The sequence below is a fragment of the Falco naumanni genome, chromosome 7 (genome assembly GCF_017639655.2).
Source record: "Falco naumanni isolate bFalNau1 chromosome 7, bFalNau1.pat, whole genome shotgun sequence".
In the NCBI taxonomy this organism is placed as follows: domain Eukaryota; kingdom Metazoa; phylum Chordata; class Aves; order Falconiformes; family Falconidae; genus Falco; species Falco naumanni.
In genome coordinates, this window is record NC_054060.1 from 23756432 (window position 1) to 23780293 (window position 23862).

At 37.5% G+C, this 23862-nt stretch overlaps 1 protein-coding gene across 1 annotated transcript; it reads right to left on the bottom strand.

The window, feature by feature from the left end:
* Positions 1-23862, bottom strand: TSPAN3 (tetraspanin 3). The gene is made up of 7 exons (XM_040601044.1): positions 23683-23862; positions 11686-11877; positions 10532-10606; positions 6738-6839; positions 6223-6375; positions 5865-5948; positions 1-956 (listed from the first exon to the last, which is right to left on the bottom strand). Exons 1-7 carry the CDS (start codon positions 23743-23745, stop codon positions 864-866), a joined length of 762 nt encoding a protein of 253 aa, XP_040456978.1. The 5' UTR covers positions 23746-23862; the 3' UTR covers positions 1-863.

Consider the following 23862-nt stretch of genomic DNA (forward strand, 5'->3'; position numbering starts at 1 on the left):
TTTATAGGGAGGATATACAGAGATTTATTTAATCAGGTTTACTATTTACAGTTGAGATCATTTTCACATACTACTTGGCTACTCTACATGGCTACATTGTTTCCAAGCCAATTTAAGATCTACAGTCTAACAGTTCACTCAACACAAAACCGCTCTTCATAGAAAAATGAAATATTTCATTATAGAACAGTAGTGCATACATCATACTCCTGAAAAGCCAGCTTGTATTTTAAACTACTGTTTGAAAGATTTGATCTCTCAAGGTCAAAACTGCAGTCACACGATGCTAAAATTTTGATTAGTTGTGGGTTGTTTGTTTGGTTGGTTTTTTGTTTTGTTTTTTTTACAATTCTATATATATAAAGCGTACTGGACTTTTTTAAAAAAGTGACACTGGTGAGGGGCAAGATTGAAGTATTTTTTTTCCCCTCAAATTAAACACAGCTGGCTTCCTCTGTACAACTTTGGCCAAAAAAGTTCCATGTAGCGAAGGTTTAAGACATCCTCTCTCTATATGCAAGCATCAGTCAGTTAATGTTTAGAGGTAATCTACCAAAGTAGACACAAGTCCTTTGACTTTCAGATCAACCAAATTACACTTGCAAATGGCTCTGAAATTGGAAGGTTTACTAGTATACTAAAACATTTAGATACATGAATAGCTGGCTAACAGTGAAAGTCACACATATGGGTGTGTGTAAAGCTGAGTTGTTTTGCCCATCACCAGTGTACAGTACGGCTGTCTTTGACTGTGGAAGATGCGCTTTGACTAAGCCTAGGGCAAGAGAACTATTGCAGTAGACCTGGCCCATTCATCTCCCACTTAAGTGAGTTAAGATTGAACCACGTGTTTGCATTCTCTTCTAGGCATAGGTTCCGCCAGTGATGAGAAGTTCGTAGGCAGGATCCCGACTCCTCCTACATAGTACTATACAGGCACACAACATGCCAAGAAGCTATGGAGAAAAAAAAAAAAAAAAAAAAGAAAACAAGCTGAGTACAAAGAAGGTACTTCAAGAGATTTAACCTCAGCACAGAAACTGTCAGCATGCTTTGCAAGACTAAATGCCCATAAGGTAAACAGCAACAAATGCACTGTCCTTGAAAAACCTTCATTTCCTGCCACAAACAGCAAGGACAGCAAACTCTAGCCTTATTTTCTTGCAAAGTTGTCTTGGACATTTTTTTGGTCAGTCACTTGTCTTCTGCCTCGGTAATTCAGATAGAAGAAATTACTCTTTTTAAATGAAAGGTACAGAACTTTAGATACCATATCTGGTGCAAAAAGATCAAAGTGAAATTCAAATACATTATAAATGCATTACGCAAATAATGAGGAGCAAAACTTTGAGTTTTATGAAACTTTTTCACCCCTGAAATATTTTTCAAATGCTCAATCTCTTGTTAACATGTCATAAAAAAAGCTTAAGTCCAATGTGAATTATTCACTTTTAGACATTTTTCTGCTGTTAAATTCACGATACCATGACTGTGCTGGCAAGTCTGCCAGGAATTTAGGGTATGATCACCCTGTATACACACATTCACAAGACTTAGATCAGATTAACGTAATCAAGGATGTAGGACACTATTTTACACAAGTTGCACATTTATTGAGGGTAGAATAAGACTACCTACTAAAAAAAGTCAGGTACAGTGTTGTGTTCTGTGGTCTACAGTAATTAGCAATAGCTTCTAGTAAAGTAAGACATTGTATTGATTTGGTCATATGCACAGAAGTTTATTCACAGACGGAAGTATTTCAAGAGGCTCCTGTCACAGCTCTGGATTATAAAGCATCACCCAGATGTTAAGTTAGTTTCATAAAACCCCAAAAAACCCTTGAACAGAAAGCGAACAAAATAAAATGGGTCAGACAACAACCAATTTTAAAGCCTCTTCATTCATACAGTAAAAACCCAGGGAAAACACAGTACAGGGACAACAGCAGAATTACTCACTTCTTTATTTAAAGTCTGATGCAAACATCAGATGTAAATTTTTAAACCTAAATGATGGTACCTGTGACATAGTACATCAGTACATCAGAAAGACTGATGACAATGTTTTAAAAATCTCAAGTCTAAATAAGCAGTGATTGAAGAGGCATGATAAAATTCTACTATGAGCTTTTAATTTCCCAGAAAGGAACAAGCTGTAAAGATTAGTAATATTTTTTGTCTGGAGCATATTATCTGGTTTAGATCTACAGCAGCAACCAGCTCAGGCTCAAAAAAAAAACCCCAAAACATGGAGATTGAGAGTAACCTAGACTACAGCACTCCAGCCTGTTGGTAAAAACTGCACCTTTCTTTATTTTCCATTGGTACCTGGGTGGTTCCACTTCATAGACTAACTCCCAATATATGTTATCATAGAACAGTTTGTGTTGGAAGGGACCTTTTAAAGGTCATCCAGTCAAACCTTCCTGCAATGCGCAATCTTCAACTAGATCAGGTGACTCAGGTTGTCATATTCATGTCAGAAGGAAAAAAAACACACAACAAAGTTACAAGAGAGAATGACTCTTCATGGACACAGTCCTTCTAACTGAGGAGGTATGTCATACCCACAATTTAAAAAACTCCTGAAGTTGGACTTGTGAGATAGAGAGTTTATAATAGGTGCCAGTGGCTACAAAACTCTGAAGAAGGCACACAGCCTGCAACAACAAAACCTTCAACTTTATCCCCCATTCAAGAGCATTCTGTAGATAAACATCTCCTTTAGGTTTTTTGCTCTAATTCATTCTCGCGATGTATGTCAAAAATTAGTTCCCATCGCATTTCGTTATTCACTTGAAAATAAATCTTGTTCAATGACTCAAGACATTCGATTTATATAGTTGTATAAAATCTTAAACAATCAGGTACTATAATAAAACCTCATGTAATCTTTTGAGTTACTATTTAAACCATTTATATCCTTTTTGAGGCCACTAAGCATACTCCTAGAATTCACCGTAAACACAACTCACTCATGTATTTTATCTTTCTCTGCAGAATATTTATGTCATTTTAAAAAAATATGCTAGCACCTCTAAACCCTTTTCTAAGGCATTTAATTCCATTTCTCTTCAGTTGCTACTTAATAATGTGAAAAAAGTATATTTTAGAAGCCTGTGGTGAAGAAGTATCCATGCAAACCCCTCCTCAACTTTCAGGAAAGTTTAGGCATCTCCCAGTCAGGTTTGTTTAGTTTGGGATTTTATTAGTTTTTTGAAATTTGCCTATTAGCGTTAACTACATCCAATCCTTCATCAAACCGGTTTGCTTTTTTTATACAAAAAAGTCCACTGGCTGTACATACATGTGCCAAGCTTAGCATCCTGTAAGTTATCCCTAACTACAAAAGCTAGCTTTAAGAATGAACTCTGCAGCTAATCAAGCAGCACTTTTACTGCACTGCAATGCCTTTGCTCCCTTTAGTTTGCCTCCTATTTATTAGCTCCATGCTGTCACTGGTTGAGACAGGAAATTATTGCACACTGAAAGATCCCAACGGTAACTCAAAAATGAGAATACCAAAAATTACTTCTATGCAGAAAAGACTAAGTTTCCTCAAATTCCAAGCCTTGCAAAAATTCTCCCATCTTTTCATTTTAAAGAAAGTACTGAAGACTAAATTTGTTCACTGACAGCTATTAGAGTAATGACCTTCAGACAGCCTTGCTGCCTAACAGATCAATGTTCAGTTCAGAATGGACTCTGCAGTGAGTATAGTCACAAAAAGGTAAAAAAACCCATTACTCCTCTAAGTTCACAGGACATGACCTACGTTACAGGCTATCTGCTGAAGTTTACATTCTTACCTCCATTTCAATTACCCCACAGACTATTTTGCCAAGAATCAGGCTAAGTACATATTTGAATTCTGGATTACAAGTAAGAGGATGTCACAGCTTGCATCTTATGTTTCAGGACATAAACCAGTTTGAATACTCTTTACTAACAATTTGACTGAAACTAGTATAATTTTAAAACATGAATTTACAGCCACTTGAACTGTGGAACAAAGGTACAAGAATATCACCACCGATAGATTTAAATGTGATTACTACTTCGGGAATATTAGCACACAGAAGTTTCAAGGGTATTCCCAAAACCCCTGTATTCCAATTTTTATATTTTTATTCTTTATTCTATTCTTTATTATTTTTAGTCTTTATTATTTTTCTAAACAGGCATCACATAGCTTGTTTTAACTTCAAGCAAAAAGATTTGCTAGTGCTATAGTATAGCATTTTGAAAGAAATTTATCTGATGTTCCTATTTTCTTGACAAACTATTTAGACAGTATGTACTTTCTGCCAATAGCTTGATTACTGACACATGGAGAAAAATCAAAAAGCACCCACTGCAGAAGAGATATAACTAACATATTTGTGCTTAGATCTGATGAGCCAGGAATAACAGAGGGATGCAAGCAGCCACATTTCCATTGCAAGCATGTGTCAGAAATTCTGGCCCAATTCCACAGAGGATTTAACCATGTTGCATTTTGGGGCAGAAACATTAATCAACCTGCAAACTCCAAAACTAGGAATAATGTCTCTTCTTGGGATTCAGCTCACCCAGACTCTTAAGTTTTCTTCCCCACATAACAGATCTGCCACAGTAACCATGTTATGGCAAATACATTCATTTACATTACACAAATATACTTAAGTGTTCAAGCAGACTAAATACTGCTTTAACAGTTAAAAGTTGTAAGGTGTTTTTTTGTCATTCTTATTTCAGAAGGAAGTTCCAGAGCTGAAGTAATTGATTCTGAACAGTTCAACAATATTACTGTATACATGTTCTTGCAGCATTGCAATAGAAATTTAACCATATTTTCTCAAGACTGCTTGCAAAACATTATTTACCTTCAAACATACAATCCAGCTCCAAAGCTGATTTTGAAAACAACAGTGCCTCTACCACCTGACTCACAAGTACAATGTTTTCTGAATTCAAATACTGTTAAGGGTACAAACGGAACAATGAAATTAGTTTAAGTCTCTTGGGATTTAGCACATATACTACATTTCTCAGCAGCCATAACATTGGAACAGTTGAAAATAATGTGATTAGTGTACCAAGTCTACCAAATCAATGAGCATTCAAAACGCCAATTTTACAGATATGTTTAGAAGACTGTCCTAGTTGGTTTAGGTTTTTTTGTTTGTTCATTGTTTTGAGGTTTTTCAGTTTGTGGGTGTTTTTTTCCCCCAAAGAAATCTGAATAAATATTGATACACATTTGTCTATTTATCTAGTTACATTTTTATGACCAAAATAACTAACAATTAAGGTTCATATGGTAGACAGCCTGTACTCAATTTTAAGTATGCAGGGTTTCCTGTTCAGAATTTTTTTTTTTTGGCTGAAGGCCAGAAACCAAGAAATCTTCAACACACAATGGAAATCTCAGTTGAACAACAGCAGAGTATGCTATTAAAAACCCTGGTGTATCTCCTAGGTGGTCCTGACATCATTTGTATGCCATGAAGCACAGTTAAGCTGATGTACCTCTAAAATGAGCTATCTCTTTCGAAGTTGGAAATTATGCCAATTTTTCAAGTGTTGAATGCCAAAGAACATTCATGATACTTCATACTTAGTTTGCAAGAAAAAATTTACCATTTACATTCTAGTATGTAACCGCACATAGCATTGACTGTTCAGCTATCTTCAAATCTGAAAGAATATACACTCACAACGCACAGTTGAAAAGTTGTGTTAAAATGTTTAGATCCTTTTGACAGATGTTCATTTATCCCCCAATACAAGTAGGGACTAAAGCTGTCATCACCCTGTTTGTACCTGTAATAACCTGGACACCAGTTTAGAATTTGATTTGAGAAAAGAATATTCTCTTACCTGAATAGCAGCAAATGCTAGCGCTGCCCAGATGACATACATCATGATCTCCTGAAGCTTCTTTACAACCAGAGCCTCGCACCCCTGAAACAAGTAGACTTCTAGTATATCCATCCGACAACCACATTTAGACATACACCAAAAAAAACTCAAAAGCAAACACAGAAAGATAATCCAAACACTAGAAAAAGTCATTACTTAGTACAACACAGATTTAAAAAAAAACCAGTTTTCTTCCCTCTACAATCTATGTTTATTTCCTTTTAAAGTAAATACATCCAAGACTTCACACTCCCACCAAAGAGAAAATTAAATGATGATCAGCAAAAGCACATGGTTCGTACTTCAGCTGTCTTACCTCAGAATAAAGGTCCATTGGGCGGGTCAAACTGCCAGTACAATTGCTGAGGGCTGCTTTGCAACAACTAAGTGGCACACTGTTATTTTTAGTTTGTTTGAACCAGACAGTATTCTCCCAGTCTGAATAGTTATGGATCCCACAGCAGCGCAACTGAAAAGTCACAGGTAAAGAGCCAAAGTGTATCAGTCAAGAAGTGGGACAAGACAGCAATTCAACTGCAATACCAAGAACACAGTACAGTAAGATTATGTTCTACTGGATTCTAGTATTTAGTACTACTTATGCAAACACTGATTCATAGATTACAACTATGCAAAATGCATATCCCCATCAGTGTCATTAATTCTACTAATTTTAACAGAGTTAAGCTATTTATTGACCAAATCAGCTGTTTATCCTAGATTTCTTAGAATGAAGGAAGATAATGCTACACAAGTAGCAGGCAGAGCAACACGGCATCTGTTTTAAAGACAGAAAGGACTGAAAAGTTCCCATGTGCCTTGCTGCCTCACCTGCCTCTGTACATAGTCAATAGCACGACTGGCTGCATCAGGATTTGTGCCGTTGTATCCATTGTATACTTTCTGAATGCTGTGATCAACTTCATCCTCCACCTGTGAAGCATGAGGAAAGTATCTGCATTAGCACACCAACAGAAGTAATACAGGTTTAGGTAAAATTATTTCACTTCTAATTATAGCAATTCAGGAAACTAAGGTAACTGCCTATCATTTGACATCAGCATACTTCAATGGTACAGCTTCTTAAAATTCTAATGATTTTTGCAAAGATGTTGCTAGTTTGCAGCTAATGGACAAGAAAAACACAAGCAGTTATCTTCCATAAGGGTTTAGACCACGCAGTTTTACACTGCATCTCAAAAGAAATTGCTTTTATTATGACATTGTGGCAGACACCCCATGAAGTTAAGGGCTCTAGTAAGAGCATACATTCACCTTTCCACCCTTTCCACTTTCTACTCCTCCTTCAAAGTTCCAAACCAAAATCAGTATAACTACCTGGGCTAACTTGCTCCCTTTGGGACCACAAGGATATGAGCAAGTCATACTACCTGTTCTTCCCATTCTGACTGGAACACAGGTAAGTTCTCAAAAATGAGGTCTTTTGGCTGACCATTCTACCCTACAGTGACCAAGCTCTCTGTTCAGTCCCCCCCCACATTTCCTGAGAAACTGATGGCACTATATTGCACATAGCAACAGTTACTAGAATAGCTCCTAAAGCTACTGCAGATGAGTCAAGCTGCTAAAGATGCTGTCAGGATGTGTTAGAAATGCATGTCGCCCAAGAATCATCACTTGTCCCTCCCAAAAAGGGTCTTATAATACCTGTTTTGGAGGAAATCTTACTAGAAACTTTTAAATAATATGTTTTCTTGTAAACTGTTACTTCAATGCACAGAAAGTTTTGTGTAGCTAAAGATTTGTTCAGTAATACGACTAACTCTGAATTGAAATTTTTTATCACATGCAACAAGAATTATGTCCAAGGATTGTAATCTCAGGGCTGAGAATTAACTAAGCCTGCATATTCTTCAGATTTGCAAGGTCTTGTCAACACATCATTCCTGAAATGCTTTAACAGAAGAATTTCTGCAGCAATAGCACAAGCTTCATCACCACACACACAACCCAAAAATACTGGTTATCTTTACAACTAAATCTGTATCAAGATAGTTACGAATAAAAGTCAATTTACCATGCACAGGCATCTTGTTTCAGACCAGCTTAAAATCAACTGATTATTTCACCCATGTGATTTACACCTCTGATTCATATAACAAAACAGCTGTTCAATTTGTCATACAGTTTTTTAAATCATTTACTTCAGTGCTTGCTTGTGCATCATTTGGCTTACGGATCAATCAGGGCAACATTTCATATGAAAGCCATGCAAATTGCATACAGTGCAAAGAGAAATCACTAGCTCTAGCTAACTGGCAGGTTTTACGAAAAATGAAGAGTGAACTACTCTACCAAAAGCAAAAAATGCCAGTAAGAACTCAACCAACTGACAGCCCGTTTAATCCCTACTGCTGCTTACAAAAAGCCTTACTTTATGGTAAGGACCAATGTCAGCAGATTCTGCAGCAGACCAGTCTATCACAGTGTGATCCAGGCATGCTTCACATTGTATTGAAGGAGTAAGAGTGTGAATTGGATCTACACACACAGGTTTTCAGAGACACATTTGAAAATCAAGATACAATGGCTGATCTTCAAATCGCTTAACTTATAAGTTAACTTATAACAATGCCACTTTCTTGAGACATACTAAGTCTCACTTGGTACCAACAGTTTTGATTAACAACTGCCATGACTTCAATCTTGCCTTTTGTTTGTAAAGTTTTGGAAGTCTGTACAGTCAAAGTAGTTCCAACATGACTCTGGTGCCTTTAAAAAAACAAACAAAAAACCCCCGAACCAACACAAAAAAATCCCACAGATCAATACATGCCATGTCAGAAACAGAACAAAAGTAACAAAGCACAGAGCCGTCTTATTTATCCAGGCAAACGTAATCAGAAACCTAAGCAGATTTCACCTCCTAGTTCACTGGTAATAGTTTAAGTTGCTTCTGACACTCTTGTTGCACCTTGAAAACAACAGTTTAAGATGCTAAGTATTGCAGGGTAGGAGAAAATTGTCTTGTCATTTCAAAAGATTTAAGATTTAAATTTCAAATATTAACTCCCACAAATGCCTTAACATAAGACCAAAAGAGACCACCTTCCCCCTTTCCCAAGCTCTGACTCTGCATTACCTATAGCTGTGAAATTGTATAGTAGCAAGACAAAAATGAGAGGCAACAGGAACCACAGCTGGGACCAATCCAATTTTCAAGTGTTTCAAGTGTGTAATTTCAGATGGGCTAGGGAAGAAAGATGTATGCATCTGCTTTTATCTGCTCTGAATGCTGTTCACTGAAAGAGCAGCAACCCACTTGAAGACTGGAACACAAAAGAGTAAGATGACCACAGCTTAGTCCTGATCAGATCCACAGTAGTTCCTGAATAACTATAGCACACTATGCCTCTGCAAGTCTTGGAGCAGAAGGCAACCATTCAAGTTAACAAGTAAGAACTCAACATCTCCCATTCTCCAGGAACTGTACTGCTTTCCTCAGTTGCTTCCAAGGTCTACTTAAGACTACAAGCTTCAGAGTCTCAAGTAATCTTAGCATGCTGCCAAGATATCAGAAATCAAGTGTAGACCATGACAGAAATATATCCTGAATTGAAGCATCATTGAGAGCATATTTGTTGAAGCAGCCTATTCTGTTATTAAGTCAGATTTATAATTCATAGTTCAGGGTCCTCTTGCCAGCTGCTTACTCAAGGCAGTCTTCCTTTGTACACATAGCAAAAACTAGATTTTTACTTAACCGTTGTGTCACCGCGTCTTCCAGGATAGCGGGAAAAAGCAGGGAGATAATACTGAATTCTAAAACCTGTGCTGTTTATGTAAACATAGAAGTCCCAAGAAAGGTAAATGGTGTTGTAGTTCAGCTTGCTATTAAGATATCACTGGAGTGTTCTATACATGCTGCAATCACATTACACGTCACAGCTAAAAATGCCTCTTCTGCCAATTTCTTGGCAAAATTTAGATGCGGACATAACAAAAGGCAGTGACCTGCAAGTTAGGAATTTCTTTCCTTCAAGCTGCATTTTGGTATCACTAATACCATGTGATACATTTCTACTGCATATTATGCTGGTAGAAACACAACTGATGTCATTTTTCTGGTCCTCTTTCTTAACTTCCACTAAACAGTGTGAGAAGTCATAATTTCTTTAGCCATAAAACCTGTCAACCACCTGCAAAAAGCTAGACCATACACATAAACACATTCAATCTTTTTAATTTTATTGTTATGCAGCTAGTTTGTATACCAAAACACAAGACAAGATTTAAGTTACTGCACATCAAAACAATATGCTCTATGTTCAAATACTGTGTAACCTAAACCCTTCACAAAGTCAAAGCATAAATAAATTAGACTACCATCTGGAAAACTGAAAGGTACCAAATACCATGAGACTCCTCTCTGCTGTTCAACTGTTAATGATATTTCTAGACAAGACTTTCCGCTTTATTTAAAATATAGAACATCAGTATTCTAAGATACTGACATCTAAAATTAATCCACTTTGATGTTTGGTTTTATTTCCTTAACAAATATCCATTAACGGTTCTACAGAATCAAATACAGTAATAATTACACCACTGTATTTTTGTCACAGTTCACAACAAAACATTTACTGAAATTAAGAAGTTATTACCTTTGCTCTGTAAATGTATCCAAGAACCACCACCACCACTTCGGTGATGAAAACCAAGAGCAGGATGATCACAAACTGTAAAATACAATCAAGAGTGTGCAAACAGTTTTACCCATTTACTTTCTGAAAGTCTCCAAATAGAGTCAGCTATTTAGAACAATTTTTCAGGCAAGGTTTTGATTTATGAGATAACTTAAAGCAGGCAATTAAGTTGACCAAATGAGCCCAGAATTAACTTCATTCAAGAAACTTTAGTGTTCATAGCTTCACCAATTAATAAGAAGCTGCCCAGCCAAGCAAGGGCTGATCATTAGGACTGCCAATACCATACTGGAGTGCTTTAACTGTTTCTTTCAATCTTCTTTCTGTTAGATGAATAGGAATGTCACATCAAAGAAGCTACCCAGGCTGTTATTAAAGAGTAGCAGATACACTAAGGTAATGTTTCTTCACATTAGGCTCTATAACAACTGACAGAAACAGCAAGCTATGTGTATGTCTTGGTATATTTAAGAGCACTTTTAAAGTTACTGTTAAAAGTCTACACATCATCCAACAAAAAAAACCCCACAAACAAAATGAAACAAAAAAACCACCAAGAAAAGCCCAACGGGGACAGTTTAAATACTGGTCTGTCTTCTCTCTTACCTAATTCTCAAGGTGAAATTACAGTTAAAATACTTGGAAATACATGGCATAAAATACTGCAAGCAAAACGTCCAAATTAAGCCATGAAGAAAAATATTTAGGCATCGAAACCACCCTCAGCTAGCCTCAGTGCAAGATACTTAAAACCAAGGAGGCTCCTGGATCACCTTTCCCTCTGTCCTATTTCAGCTTTTCAACCAGAACAAAGTGAGATTTAAAAATTGTTATGACTTAATCATACGGTTTTACATCTTTTAAATGAGATGACCGCAGTTCTCAAAAAGGTAAAACTGAGGAGCCCTCTGCTGCCAGAAATGGCTAATTTAACAGCATTATTTGGAACAGAAAATTGATATGAGATGTTAATAACAAAATAGAAGGGGAAAACATATCAAGCCATAAAATAAGATGAGAACAAATTTAAAATACTTTAGAAGTCTATTAAAAGGGAAGGTAGCCAAATATACAACAGCCAAACACTATGACATAAGAACTCTGCAACTTACCGTAGCAAGTCCACAGCGACTTTCTCTAATTGTGGCACAGCACCCAATAAGTCCAATAATAAAAAGAAGTGTTCCCACAGCTATAATAATAACTGCTGGAATTAGTGTGTAGACGTCTTCGAAGAAATGATCATAGTCATCATATGTGATGAACACATAGGCTCCCACGTAGCACAGTATGCCTGCTGCTGCCTACAATAGACAGACACATTAGCATGGTAAGTTTCTTTGAACCCCAAACCCTCCTTTCAGCAAGGATACTTTGCAACAATTATTTTATCAAACACCATAGTCTTCCTCAGACATTAATAAAGATGTTAAAATTTAAATAAAATCTAGACTATAGCATATATTTATTAGGAACATCTCAAGTGGGGCTAGCCAGTAGTTTTTAACTACACTTAATCTAGGCAGATTTAGTTTTGACTACACTACGGAAGCCTTCTGAGGCACATCATCAAGAAATGAGGGTAACCATGCTATGACAACAAAATCTCACTCCCTGTTCTCAAATAATTCCTTCCCATGCTGTGAACTAAACCTTCTGCATAGTCTGATATTCACAGAGTATCTCATACTTTTGAGAACAGGATTGCAGCCCATCTGAACAGCAAATGATTTGTTACTCAACAGCTTTTCAGAGCATGTATGCAGTTCTTTTATCTGCCATTGTTACCCTCTACTTATTCTTCCATTTTGCTGATTACCACCTACGATTTAATGTTAGAACAGAATACATGCACACATTGCAAACTAACTTCTGCTAGGGAAAAATGAACTGCTAGAAACAATCTTTCTGAAGTGTTCACAGCACTGGAAAATATGATTCTAACCAACAGATCAGGCAGGAACAAATACAAACCACTAATTATTAGAAGACAGAAGCAAATACCTAAAACACATAACACAACTTTTAAAAGACATATTCTCAGAAGGATCATTGTACAAACTGGTCTTGATTAAACAATCACTTAAAGTTACCACAAATAAGACCTATAGGATGGATCTGCCACTATCTACATTTAAAACACTTCAGACAAAGCACTTGCATCAATCTGATATATCTTACCTCCCTTACAGTTACAGAAATCTCAACACATCAATACCTTCATTAAGCTGAGCAGACCTAGTGAAGGACAATTGTTGCTTGACAAGCCAGCTAACATACATTTATTTCAAAACAAAAGGACCTTACCAATTTTTGCTTTATAAACATCTTTAATAACTGTCTTCACCTGCAGAATTAAAAAGTTCTGCTATATATTAACATGAAGCATTTATGTTCAACTGACTTGCAATGATGGACAAAATTTGAGTATTTCATGACACTTTTATGGCGTCCCAATGCAAGGCTAAGCTAAAACAATCTGCTCAGAGGATGCAAAGCTAAGCTATGATCTGAAGAACTTCACTGTATCTAGTAGTTATCCCCATCACAATCCAATGCATACCCCAGACACAAGAGTTCACTTAACTGGAATATTACACACTTCAGCTCTGATTTGAGGAAAAAATGTTGCAAGCTGCCTCCCGCCCTCCCTTCCCACCCAGTGGTGCTGTGAAAGTGAGGGCAGACAGACACACATATAGCTAGTAGCTATACTACTACAAGACTGGGTCATGCTATTGTAGAATCAAAGAACCAATAATTCAGGCCAGGAAGGACCTCAGGAGATCATTTAGTCCAATTCCCTGCTGAAAGCAGAGTCAACAACAAATTCAGACCAGGTTGCTCAAGGCTTTGTCCAAGGTCTTGAAAATCTAAGGATGGTGATTCCACAGCCTCCCTGGGCAACCTGTTCAGTGTGGCAGAGAACAAGACGTAAGAGGACTGGTACCTAGTATTTCAGCACTGTTTGCTACTATGTACTAGATGTACTGCAATATTACTGCAACTACTTCTTATAAAACAATACTGCATAAACACTACTAGAATACTACTCTACACACGGCATATCCCCTACAGCACCTCTGTTATAGAAACACTATGTCAAAGAAAAAGGTATCGAGAACCAGCTCTGAAGTATCAGTAGTTCTCTGTGGATATGAGCAATATATTTCACCTCTCTGCCTCTTTGTAAGTGCGTACTCCGCAGGAATCTTAGAAGTATAGAGGAGGCTCACATTCATCCACTAAAAGGTGCTACATAGATACGGTGGTAGCAAAACTGAAAATTCAGTAACAGTCAAAGACCAACAGCAAGACATCTTTCCCAGACTAGATGATCTGAACTGAACAACCTACTACAAAATCACCCCTTTGCACAGAAGATGTTGAAATGCTAATCCAATTATACAAATCCTGCCAGGTTAGGTACAACATGGCAAAATGTGGATATAGGACATACAATTTCTATATATAAAGCAAAGATTCAAAGTACTGCCACTGAACAATGGAATTACATTAACTGTTGCCTAGCAATGAAGCCTGCGAATGACAGGCCGGTGAGGTAATCTCCAATTTCTAAGAACTAAAATGTTTGTTAGAAATATGGTATATTGCAAGGTGGCAGATGAAAACGCACAGCTGTGGCCAGCACCAGGCACAGAAAACAGCACAAAACTGAAATCAGAGCCATTTGTGAACCCCTTTGTCCTCTGTTGTATGAAATTTAAGTGGCTTCCTTCTTTTCTAAGAAAAATCTGGTTCCTAAACTGCATGAGCATATTTATTTAAAGAATGTATTTGACACAAAAAAAGTTGAACTTTAAAAAGCCCCAACAAACTGTCTACAGGTGTTAGCTTTCCTTCCCTACTTCAAGAAGCATACAGTTTTAAGACACTTCACCCTTCCAGCATTATGCCAGATGAGTCTGACAAGTACAGAGGTTAAACACTGTCTCAAAGCAAAGTCACACTCCGTCCTTGTTAAAAACCCTAATATTTTGTAATTACTATTGGAAAGGCAGATTTTTCTTTAGACTTATTAAAGCAGCCTGATCTGAAGAAGTCTTCACTTTACTAAATCCTTTCCACACGTGGTACTTCAATGACTAATCAGCCACAGCAGCATTTAGCCTTAGGTTTTGCTTCTAAAGAATGTTGTAGAACCAGTGTTTCTGTGAAAGAGGCTACAGAATTTTGAGTACAGAAGCATGCATTCATATCTACGAACATTGCACTAGAATCATGAGGAAGCTGAATATAAAGACATTGACTCTACTTGAGGTGACCATACCCTTACAAATTACTGCGCTCTCTTCCTCAAAATCTCTTCAGCTAGTAATCGGGGGGGGGGGGGAAGAGTGCCTGCTGCATCTTTCACGGGTTAAAATTTACAAAGACCAAAACTCCTGTCCTGTGTAACTGTTTAACACTATTTTTTAAGAGGTACCATACCTAGTCTATCACACTGCAACACTACCCAGTTAGTTTACAGGAAAAAAGCTTCAAATGTCATCCCCTTTCATTTCACATCACAACCACGGGATGCTTAGTGTTTTCTTCAACCTGCTCAAAGCCCTAAATCAGGAAGGGGGAGGTCTCAAAAACAGCATTATAGCTGAGATTAGGAAAGTGATTTTGAAGCAATCCTTTTTGCTCATTTTGAATATTTTCTCATACTACATTCTGGTTTGCAGCACTGAATACTCTTAGCAGTATATAACAGGACTCACTTTGTACGAAACTAAACCAGAAAATGGGTGCATTTACTGTGCTAATTGCCAACAGGTGGTTCAGTTGATAGGACCAGACTAGCCTCAGGTACTTCCTCCCTCCCCACAACTCAGTAATTTCAACACCCAGTCCCAGCACAACTGGGTTGTGTTCCGACTCCACAGTACCATGTCCTGTGTTGATGTGAGTCACCAATACTGTGACAACAGATAAAGACAAAGAGCTACTTTTACCTATACAAAGTATGCAATCTACCTTGATCAGCGCTGCACCAGTTAAATGCACATTTATTCCCTGTTGCAACCCAAGAATAAAGTTGAAAGAAAAAAAGGCAAAGCCAAACCCCCAAAACAGCAGCATGCACTTAAATCATTTCTTTCTTGATAAGGGAATCATCTAGAGAAACTGAAATCCGTATCACAAAACATAAGGATAATTAAATAATAATTCAAATCTCAATGATTATTATCCTGCAGAGTGAACAGTAAGTCTGCAGAAGTCTCACTCGAGTCAAACTAAAAGGCTACCGCACTTAGAATCATGCATTTCCTATCATTAAATGGAAGCCAAATATATGAACTGTGCACAGTTAAGTAAGTCTTTGATAAACAGAGCCTGAAGGAAGCATTCTTGAACTTAATCTGCTCAAGGCTCTGAATAGAGATGGCAGCAGCTCCTGAATCTGTGCCAGGTCACATGCATGCTCTATGGAGATGACTGGTTATTCAGCATTCACACATCCTTTTAGAGTTGTTTGCATCTAACTTGTAGGACTGAACCTGAAGTGGCACACTTATTTTACAATTAACCTTCAAGAAGAGTGACGAGAAAGTACAGTCAATGAAAACAGTTTGTTGCAAAAGGCTTGAACAATAAGACACCCTTTTCATCAGAGGAAAAGGTTAAAAAATATATAGACCTCCTATGGCTCAGAAAAAGCTGGATATTATTGCTTTGGCGTGGGCCTCTAAGAGTTATTAAAAGCCAAACAAGCATGCAAAAAACTGGAGGGAAAACTGGAAGATCTAATGACACAATGATACATGCCATGATAAACATCACTCAAAACATTATAGGAAAGCATATTAAAAATCAGGGTACTTACAGCAAGTAAACTTTTCCCTATCTTTGTGCTGGTATAATACATGCTTTTAATTAAGCCCACGCCTATTTCACAAAGTCAGCTTTCACCTTTCACATGCACTGAGGTATATAAGGCTACAGACTGTGTAGACGCACCCTGGAACAATTTCAACATTGGGGTTTTGTTTGTTTGAAGGTTGGGGGGTTTTGTTTGTTTCTCTAAGTAGGCTGCAAACACACACCAAGAACTGTTTTCATGTTTTCAGTAATGCTCATACATTGCAGCAGCCTGAAAGCTAAAATTCTGTCTAGCTAAGACAAACAGTAAGTTGTTCACACTACTTGTTCTGTTGATCATTTATTTATCAACCCTGGACATTGCAGCTCAATTTACAAGCTAATGCTTCCTTATACTACCCTACTAATGTTGCTCCCAAACAGATCTGATTTTAATCCAAAGATTTTAAAGCTTCACAAAGCACTGTCCTTCACATCACTTTTGCCGTTTACCTTGCTATTGAATTTTCTTCACTTTGGGACCACAATAGAACCTATGAAAAAAGAGATTTTGAATTGGCTTTGGTACTCTCACTTAACTCGGCCAAAGAATAGTATTTGTCCCTTTAGAATCTGCATTTAGTCACAGTTTTCTGAAAAACACAAAGTCTGTGAACAAGAAAAGTAAGGTAGCAGCAAAGTATCATGTTAGGAGAAAACACACCTTATGTCCAATTAAATAAGAGGAATATTTCACCGTTTTGGAAAGAACACCTACTTATAAACTCCTACTACTGCCAACTTGACCATTGCTGATCGGTAAATTTTGGTAGTAATACAGACACCACTCTAAAACCAATTACTGTTCATTCCACTAATAAAGCATCTTTCAAGACATACCTATGGTATATTCACACAGACTGCCTGCACAGACTTTGATAAAAAGCAGAAGAAAAACCCAGAAAAAAAATCTTCTACACTAACAGTCCCTCACCTTTTCTGCCTGAATCCTGTCCTAGGACCACTCTCCCAACCTGTGCACTGCTCTCATGTTAAACTTCAGTGCATCTTTGTCCTGCCTGCCTTTCTAGTCTGACACAAACATGCTTTTTTAAAAAAAAAAAAAACAACCAACCACCAAACACAACCAAACCACCAAACAAAAACTGTACACTTCAGGAGAGATTTTTGAGGGTCTACAGTTGTAATCAGTTTCATTCTTCACAACAGTCACTTTTCTCCATGCCTACCAATACCTGAACATTTCTTGCCCCTGTGTAAGGATGCTGATATTATGGTTTGCTACCCAGTTTCTGGGCTTCTTAGAATAGTATCTTCAAGTGGTTTTTTCCACACTACTTCTCCATTATCTGAATTATGCTGTATTCTACTAACATTTTTGGCTCTCTCCAACACTACTCATAGCCTGAATACTGTCAGAGAAAGTGTCTTCCTGATCTGCTGCTGCTTTAAGGGTTTTTTAAGCTTTCTGTCCTTCAAAATCTAGTTCCTCAGTTTTAACTTCAAAGGCCCTATAGGATATCTCTGCTGTTTACTTCTCTCACATTATTTTCAGCACTTTGCTACTCATCTCCCTCTCCACATGCCTTACATTATTTTTCTCTACTTGCCTGAATTGGTGCCCATCCACCTCTGAACTCAATATATTGTTTCCTGACACTTTGTTCTCATCAATAATAAGAACACTGAGCTTTAACTGTCTTCCAAAATCCTTTGGGACAAGAAAGCTAGCAATTCCATTCAACTTTGTAACACAGGTAGAAATACTTTAAAGGCTTATAAAACAAAGCCATGTAAAATTCAAGTATGCCAGACTGCTTTGTCTATAGTAGCCAAATTCGATTCCATAACACTATGCATAAAAAAAAACCCCCAAATTCAAATGCTTTTGCAGTTAAAGCAAAAGGCCGAGCTAGGATGCTTTTGCGTTTGGCATTACATACTTTAAACATCACTAATTGCAAGAGGCAGTGCATCAGCAGACTGAGGGTTGGTTATTTTTTTCAACTAGAAGAGATTTTAACAATATAGTCATTCTTTTACACCTAGTCATCAGGCTTTTAACTTGACCTGGTGGTCCACTGTGTCCAGATTACTTGCCCCACACAAGAACAAGAATGATTACTCCATTCTACGAAGTAAAGTGGTATTTCAAATTCCACATATTACTCAGAGACACCACATTTAGCTTTGCAAGTCGTTTTTGCTTCTGTTAAGTATTAGCTCTACTTTTAAGCACAAGACCAGATGCAAAGGTCCTGAAAAAAATCTCAGGCAAAGACTTGAAACTCACCCTGTAAAGAAACGTAAGTGATACCACCAAATTGAAGCCTTACCAAAAATCAGGGCCTGGCCCATGTTTGCTACCTGAAAATTCATATGCAAACATTGTAAGAAAAAAAAAATATCAGAGGCATGATAGCTTTAAATCCTTTTTTTTTAAAAAAAAAAATTCTTTAATGCACAATTCCAAACCATTACACAACCCTGCAAACACACTCTTGACTATCGTAGCAGCAGAAGCACAAAACATTCAACTTTCATACCCAGCAGTGACTGCCCTTGAGATAAAAAAGGTTTCAGTCAAGTAATCCCTGATAGGTATCCTTTGGGATCACCTGTCAATTATAGTCTTTGATCACAAAAAAAACTTCAAGAAGTTTCTTCATTACCCAAGCTTCTAAAGTCCAGATCAGAAGCAATTCTCAAGCTCCCAATAAAACAGAAAAATAACTTTGCTTATTCCTGCATGTAGGAGGAAGCCAGCTCTACTTTTCTACCTTTTCTTTCTACTGCTAAATTTCAATGAATTTTCCCATTGCTGCATTTTCTTTCTTCTCCTCTACCAGAAACCCCAAATACTCTACATAAACATTCATAGCTACTGCTTTTTATAAGGATAGCACAGACAGTTTCTCTAAGTTAATTTCTAATGCCGTGGTTGTTGTACTGTTATAAGTGTGCGTAAGTTGTAAAGTGAGCACAGAATTGTAAGAAGCATTCTTGTTGTACAGAACTGAAGCCCTGAGACCTCTCCAGACAATCATACCAAAGAATGTTCTACAATAGCTTAGTCAAATTAATTATAAAATTAATGATTTCAAGACAGTTAAATAATTGCAAAAGCAACTTAAAAAGTTAGTTCATAAATACTGAATTCAAAGTATCAGAGAAGCAGGGCTCATTCCTTTTCTCAAGGAGGACAACACAGATGAAGAAAGCCTCAAAGCCTCAAAGCAAGCACAGGGTATTAAGTACTGTTTTAGCAGAGCAGGCTGTCAAACCACATACATTCTTTGGGAATATAAACTAGACAGAGTCACTTTTCTAAGCAAGACTACAAGCATCTCTGAATATTTATCCTTCTATCCTATATACTAAATAAACATATGCCTGAAAACATTTCCCTAGCATTTCTGTCTTCATCTCATTTCTTCAAAGTGTTTTCAACTGAATTATGCAAGTCACCCACCCAACGAAGCCCTAAATTAAGAGTTCACAAAATAAACACATTTGACAGGAGTCTTTAGATATTTCTTTCAGGTAAATTTATTTCTTCCTCTTTCAAATCAGTGCAGACTTGTACTTTACCAAAAGTTTTGGGGATTATTTATTTTTTTTAAAACATCCTATTCTCAAATACTTTATGATCATCTTTTATTTGTGATCAGTCACACTCAACATCTCACCATCAAGAAAAAACCCAAGTATTTCTAATTATCAACTAGTGTTTAAAATTTTTAAGACTACAGATTAACATCCTCCTGTCACACCAGTCATTCTGATCCTTCCCCATTGAAAAAATACACATCCCAAATCTTCAGATTGATCATTAGGATTTCCACTCTACCAAAACTATTCCTTAGAATTCTGTACTAGAAGTTACATTTTTTTTAATTTCTAAGTTATATTATTCACAATTACTTCCTATGCAATACCTTTCCTTAAAATAATAAAAAAACCCCTTAGCCATCATCTAAATAAAAATGAAGTCACTAGTTGACCAAATAGATAATGTGCAAACTTAAGACAAGATAAAGGTCAACTGAAGGATTGCTTTTCCTTTGCCATTTATCATATTTACTCCAATACTAAATCATAACAAGAAAACACTGAGAAACATATTAACCTGATCTGTATTCCTCTGATCTTTCTAAGGCAACTTTTAACTGATGCTTCTTATCAATGATTTTCTTTGTACAGTGCCTTTGAGCTTAAGCACTCTTTGCCAAATTATCAAAAATTCAAAACAAGCACTTCATGCAAGATCTATATCATGCTGCTCTTACTACTACTCATGACTCTTTTCCTGCAGTACTCCGTTTTAAGGTCAATTGTATGTCTACAGTAGATGTACTCAACGTTTGACATGTCTGCAAATCAACTCAGCTAAACTGTCAAAGTATCATACCAAAAACTTGGAAAGGTGTGTAAAGCACATCCAGCTTTCTATATAATAAACTAGCACCTGTCATATTGTGAGGTGATGTAGTTTCTATACCCCATTGGGTTTTTTTAAATATAAAAATCCTGTAGTAATTATTAACATGTTAATATAAGAATTTAACAGGATATGAAAAACGTTTTCACAAGACTATACAAAAAACAAGATGACTTTTTTAGCGTCAACTGGGAAATTTAGTAGCTGGAAAATAAGTAGCACAAGAATTCAAGAGAAGATGAACTTGTAGAATCACTGTCAAACTGGATGGAGTTTGGATTATTAGATGATGAATAAGTGGGTATGGCTCTGACCTGTCAGCGACCCTGATCTGCCTTTTTCAGAAGGCTTGAAAGGGAAAAAAAAAGTTACATCCTAGACTATACAGTGTAACAAAAACAAGCCTGCTTTTTCTTCAGCAGCGCAAGTGATAATATTCTGAACATCTTGCATTCATAGGACAGCTACCAAAGCACCCTGAACATTCACACTCTCCGACAAATATGAAACCCCTGGCAAGGCAGGGGGGCAGGTGTCAGGGAAGTAAGTTATAATTCACTTTGATCAGCTACTTTTGCAGAACTTCCAGTAGCAAACTATGCAGAAGCAACTCTATTACTACAAACGACCATGAAGATGATGACCATAATACAATAATAATACTAAGATTTATAGATTATAGCCTAGAGACACACTAAATTTATAAAAGCAATTAAAGCAGCTTTCACAGTTACTCGACCAACTATAAGAGGTTACCTATTGTCAAGTCTCAGTGGAGATCTGGATAATCTCATTACCAAAATTAGAATTATATATGAATGACAAGCAAAAGACTTCTGTAACATCACAAAAGCAATTACATTGTCAACTAGATGGGCACCAAATGTTAACACACAGTCAGCCCAGTCAACAAATGAAATATCCTAGATAAAGTGTTGGAATTCTTTTATCTCCTTTGACAAGCTATCAGCACAAGTTTGACTTCTTAGGCTGGAGATGGTTTACAGAATACAAGATTGGTGACATTTCAATCTGACATGAACTACATCCTATCTAAATACAATCAATCTGTCCATTCTAAATTAAGTCAAGTTTGTCTCAAAATGTCATTAAAAGTTGTAAAGCGGTAGATTCAGCATTAGACAAAATAACTTTGTACCCCCACTGTTTGAGCTAATAACTGCAAACTTCAACCTGCAATTACATTACTAAACACAGCAAATTACGAACAATATCTTTCAAAGATACACAATATGAAAACTACCACCAAGTTTTTATGGTGGGGAAGAAATTGCACACAGAATTTGTGTTCATTTATTCAAAACAGCACATAATTCATATCAGCAACTAAATAAAAATGTACTTCAAGATGCCATCAGGAACGCAACTCAACAACTGTGTTCAGTCAAAAACTTTATGACATAGCTGCTATTAAATAGCTTTTTAAATACCACTTGCAACTGTGCATGTAACAAAACGCCACACCCAACAAAGAACATTCTAAACAAATGGCTGTACTAAAAGGTTCATGTAACTACCACATACTTCAAAGACAAAGAACGGAGCCTATACACCTCAGTCAACATGGCAGACTCCTACTATGCCTCAACATTTACTGCTCATCTCTCTGAACAGCTGTATAGAGAAATGCTGATGAGACTGAACAGATACGCATTTACCCTGACCACGATTCATTTTTAGGCACCCATGAGAGGCATTCCTTCGCAAAAACTCAGACAAGAACAATTATCCTTTAACACTTTATAGATTTCACGTGGCTTTCAATATTAAATGATGTAGTTATATATAGCCACATTTGAAGGTTTTAATATCTTGTTACCCACTATTACTTTTTCAAAGCTGAAATCTCTGAACAGCTGGGACAACAGATCTTCTGTTCCTGGAGCTGGGATTAGAGGATGAGAAATGCAGTAGCTAAATGCAGAAAAGGAATTCTTAGAAGTGTACAGATAATCTTTAATTTTATTTCATTTATTTAAGAGTCATGCTGTTCTGACAGGCCACTTATTACAGTGAATATAATGCCAAGCTACAGCCTGTATGTCCATCCTGAGAAAGGTCATTTATAGGAAGCAACCTACTGTTCTACCAACCCCGGTAAGACCGTCAGCATAACTGTAGTTATGGGAGGTTTAAGCAACACATAAACACTAAGATGCAAGTGTGGCTACTGGAAAAAGTGAAACATAAAACTGGCTTTTTGACTGTTAAGTTTTGTATCTATCTATCTCCCAATTTTGTGTTAAAAATACATGGAAGAAAATGGTGCTCCATACTTACCACGAAGTATCTGGGACAGACGTCCTTAAAGTCTCAGACCAAAGCCTAGATGGCCATAAAAGCTCCACAAAATTTAAACTCACTAGGACCCGAAAATCTCAATAATGCATCTCAAGCTGAATTTATTTACACAAGCGTCTCTACCTCAAGATCTCTAATGCTCGTTAAAGCTTCATTGCCAGGTTACTGAGGCAACAGATTCAGCTTCACTCACCTCAGAATTTTTGGGGGGAACGTGGCGGGGTGTGTGTGTGTGTGTGTGTGTGAGAGCTGGGATGGAAAGGACTGCGCCCACCGCTAGAACACGGATCCCCGCGAAGGAACACAATACGCCTGTTAAACCGAAAGCATTTAAATACGAACTGAGGCAGCGAGGCGGCGCGGGGGGACTCGCAGCTGCTGCCGTACGTGAGCGAGGACCAGAGAGCGGCGAGGCGGCCCGGCCCCGGTCCGCAGCGCTCTCAGGACCGGGCCTCACGCCAGAGCAGCCCCGCGCCCGGAGACCGTGACCCTCCCCAGCCGCCCCCAGGCTCACCCAGAAGATAAGGTTAAGGAAGACCAGGACGGTTTTGGAGGAGGTGATGCCGCACTGCCCCATCGCGCCTGCTGCAGCCGCCCCTCAGCCTCCGGCCGCGCGGCTCCGCTCGGCTCCCTCCGCTCCCCTCAGCCCTGCTCCGCCACCGGCCCCGCCACACGTGACCCCAAGGAGCCAAGG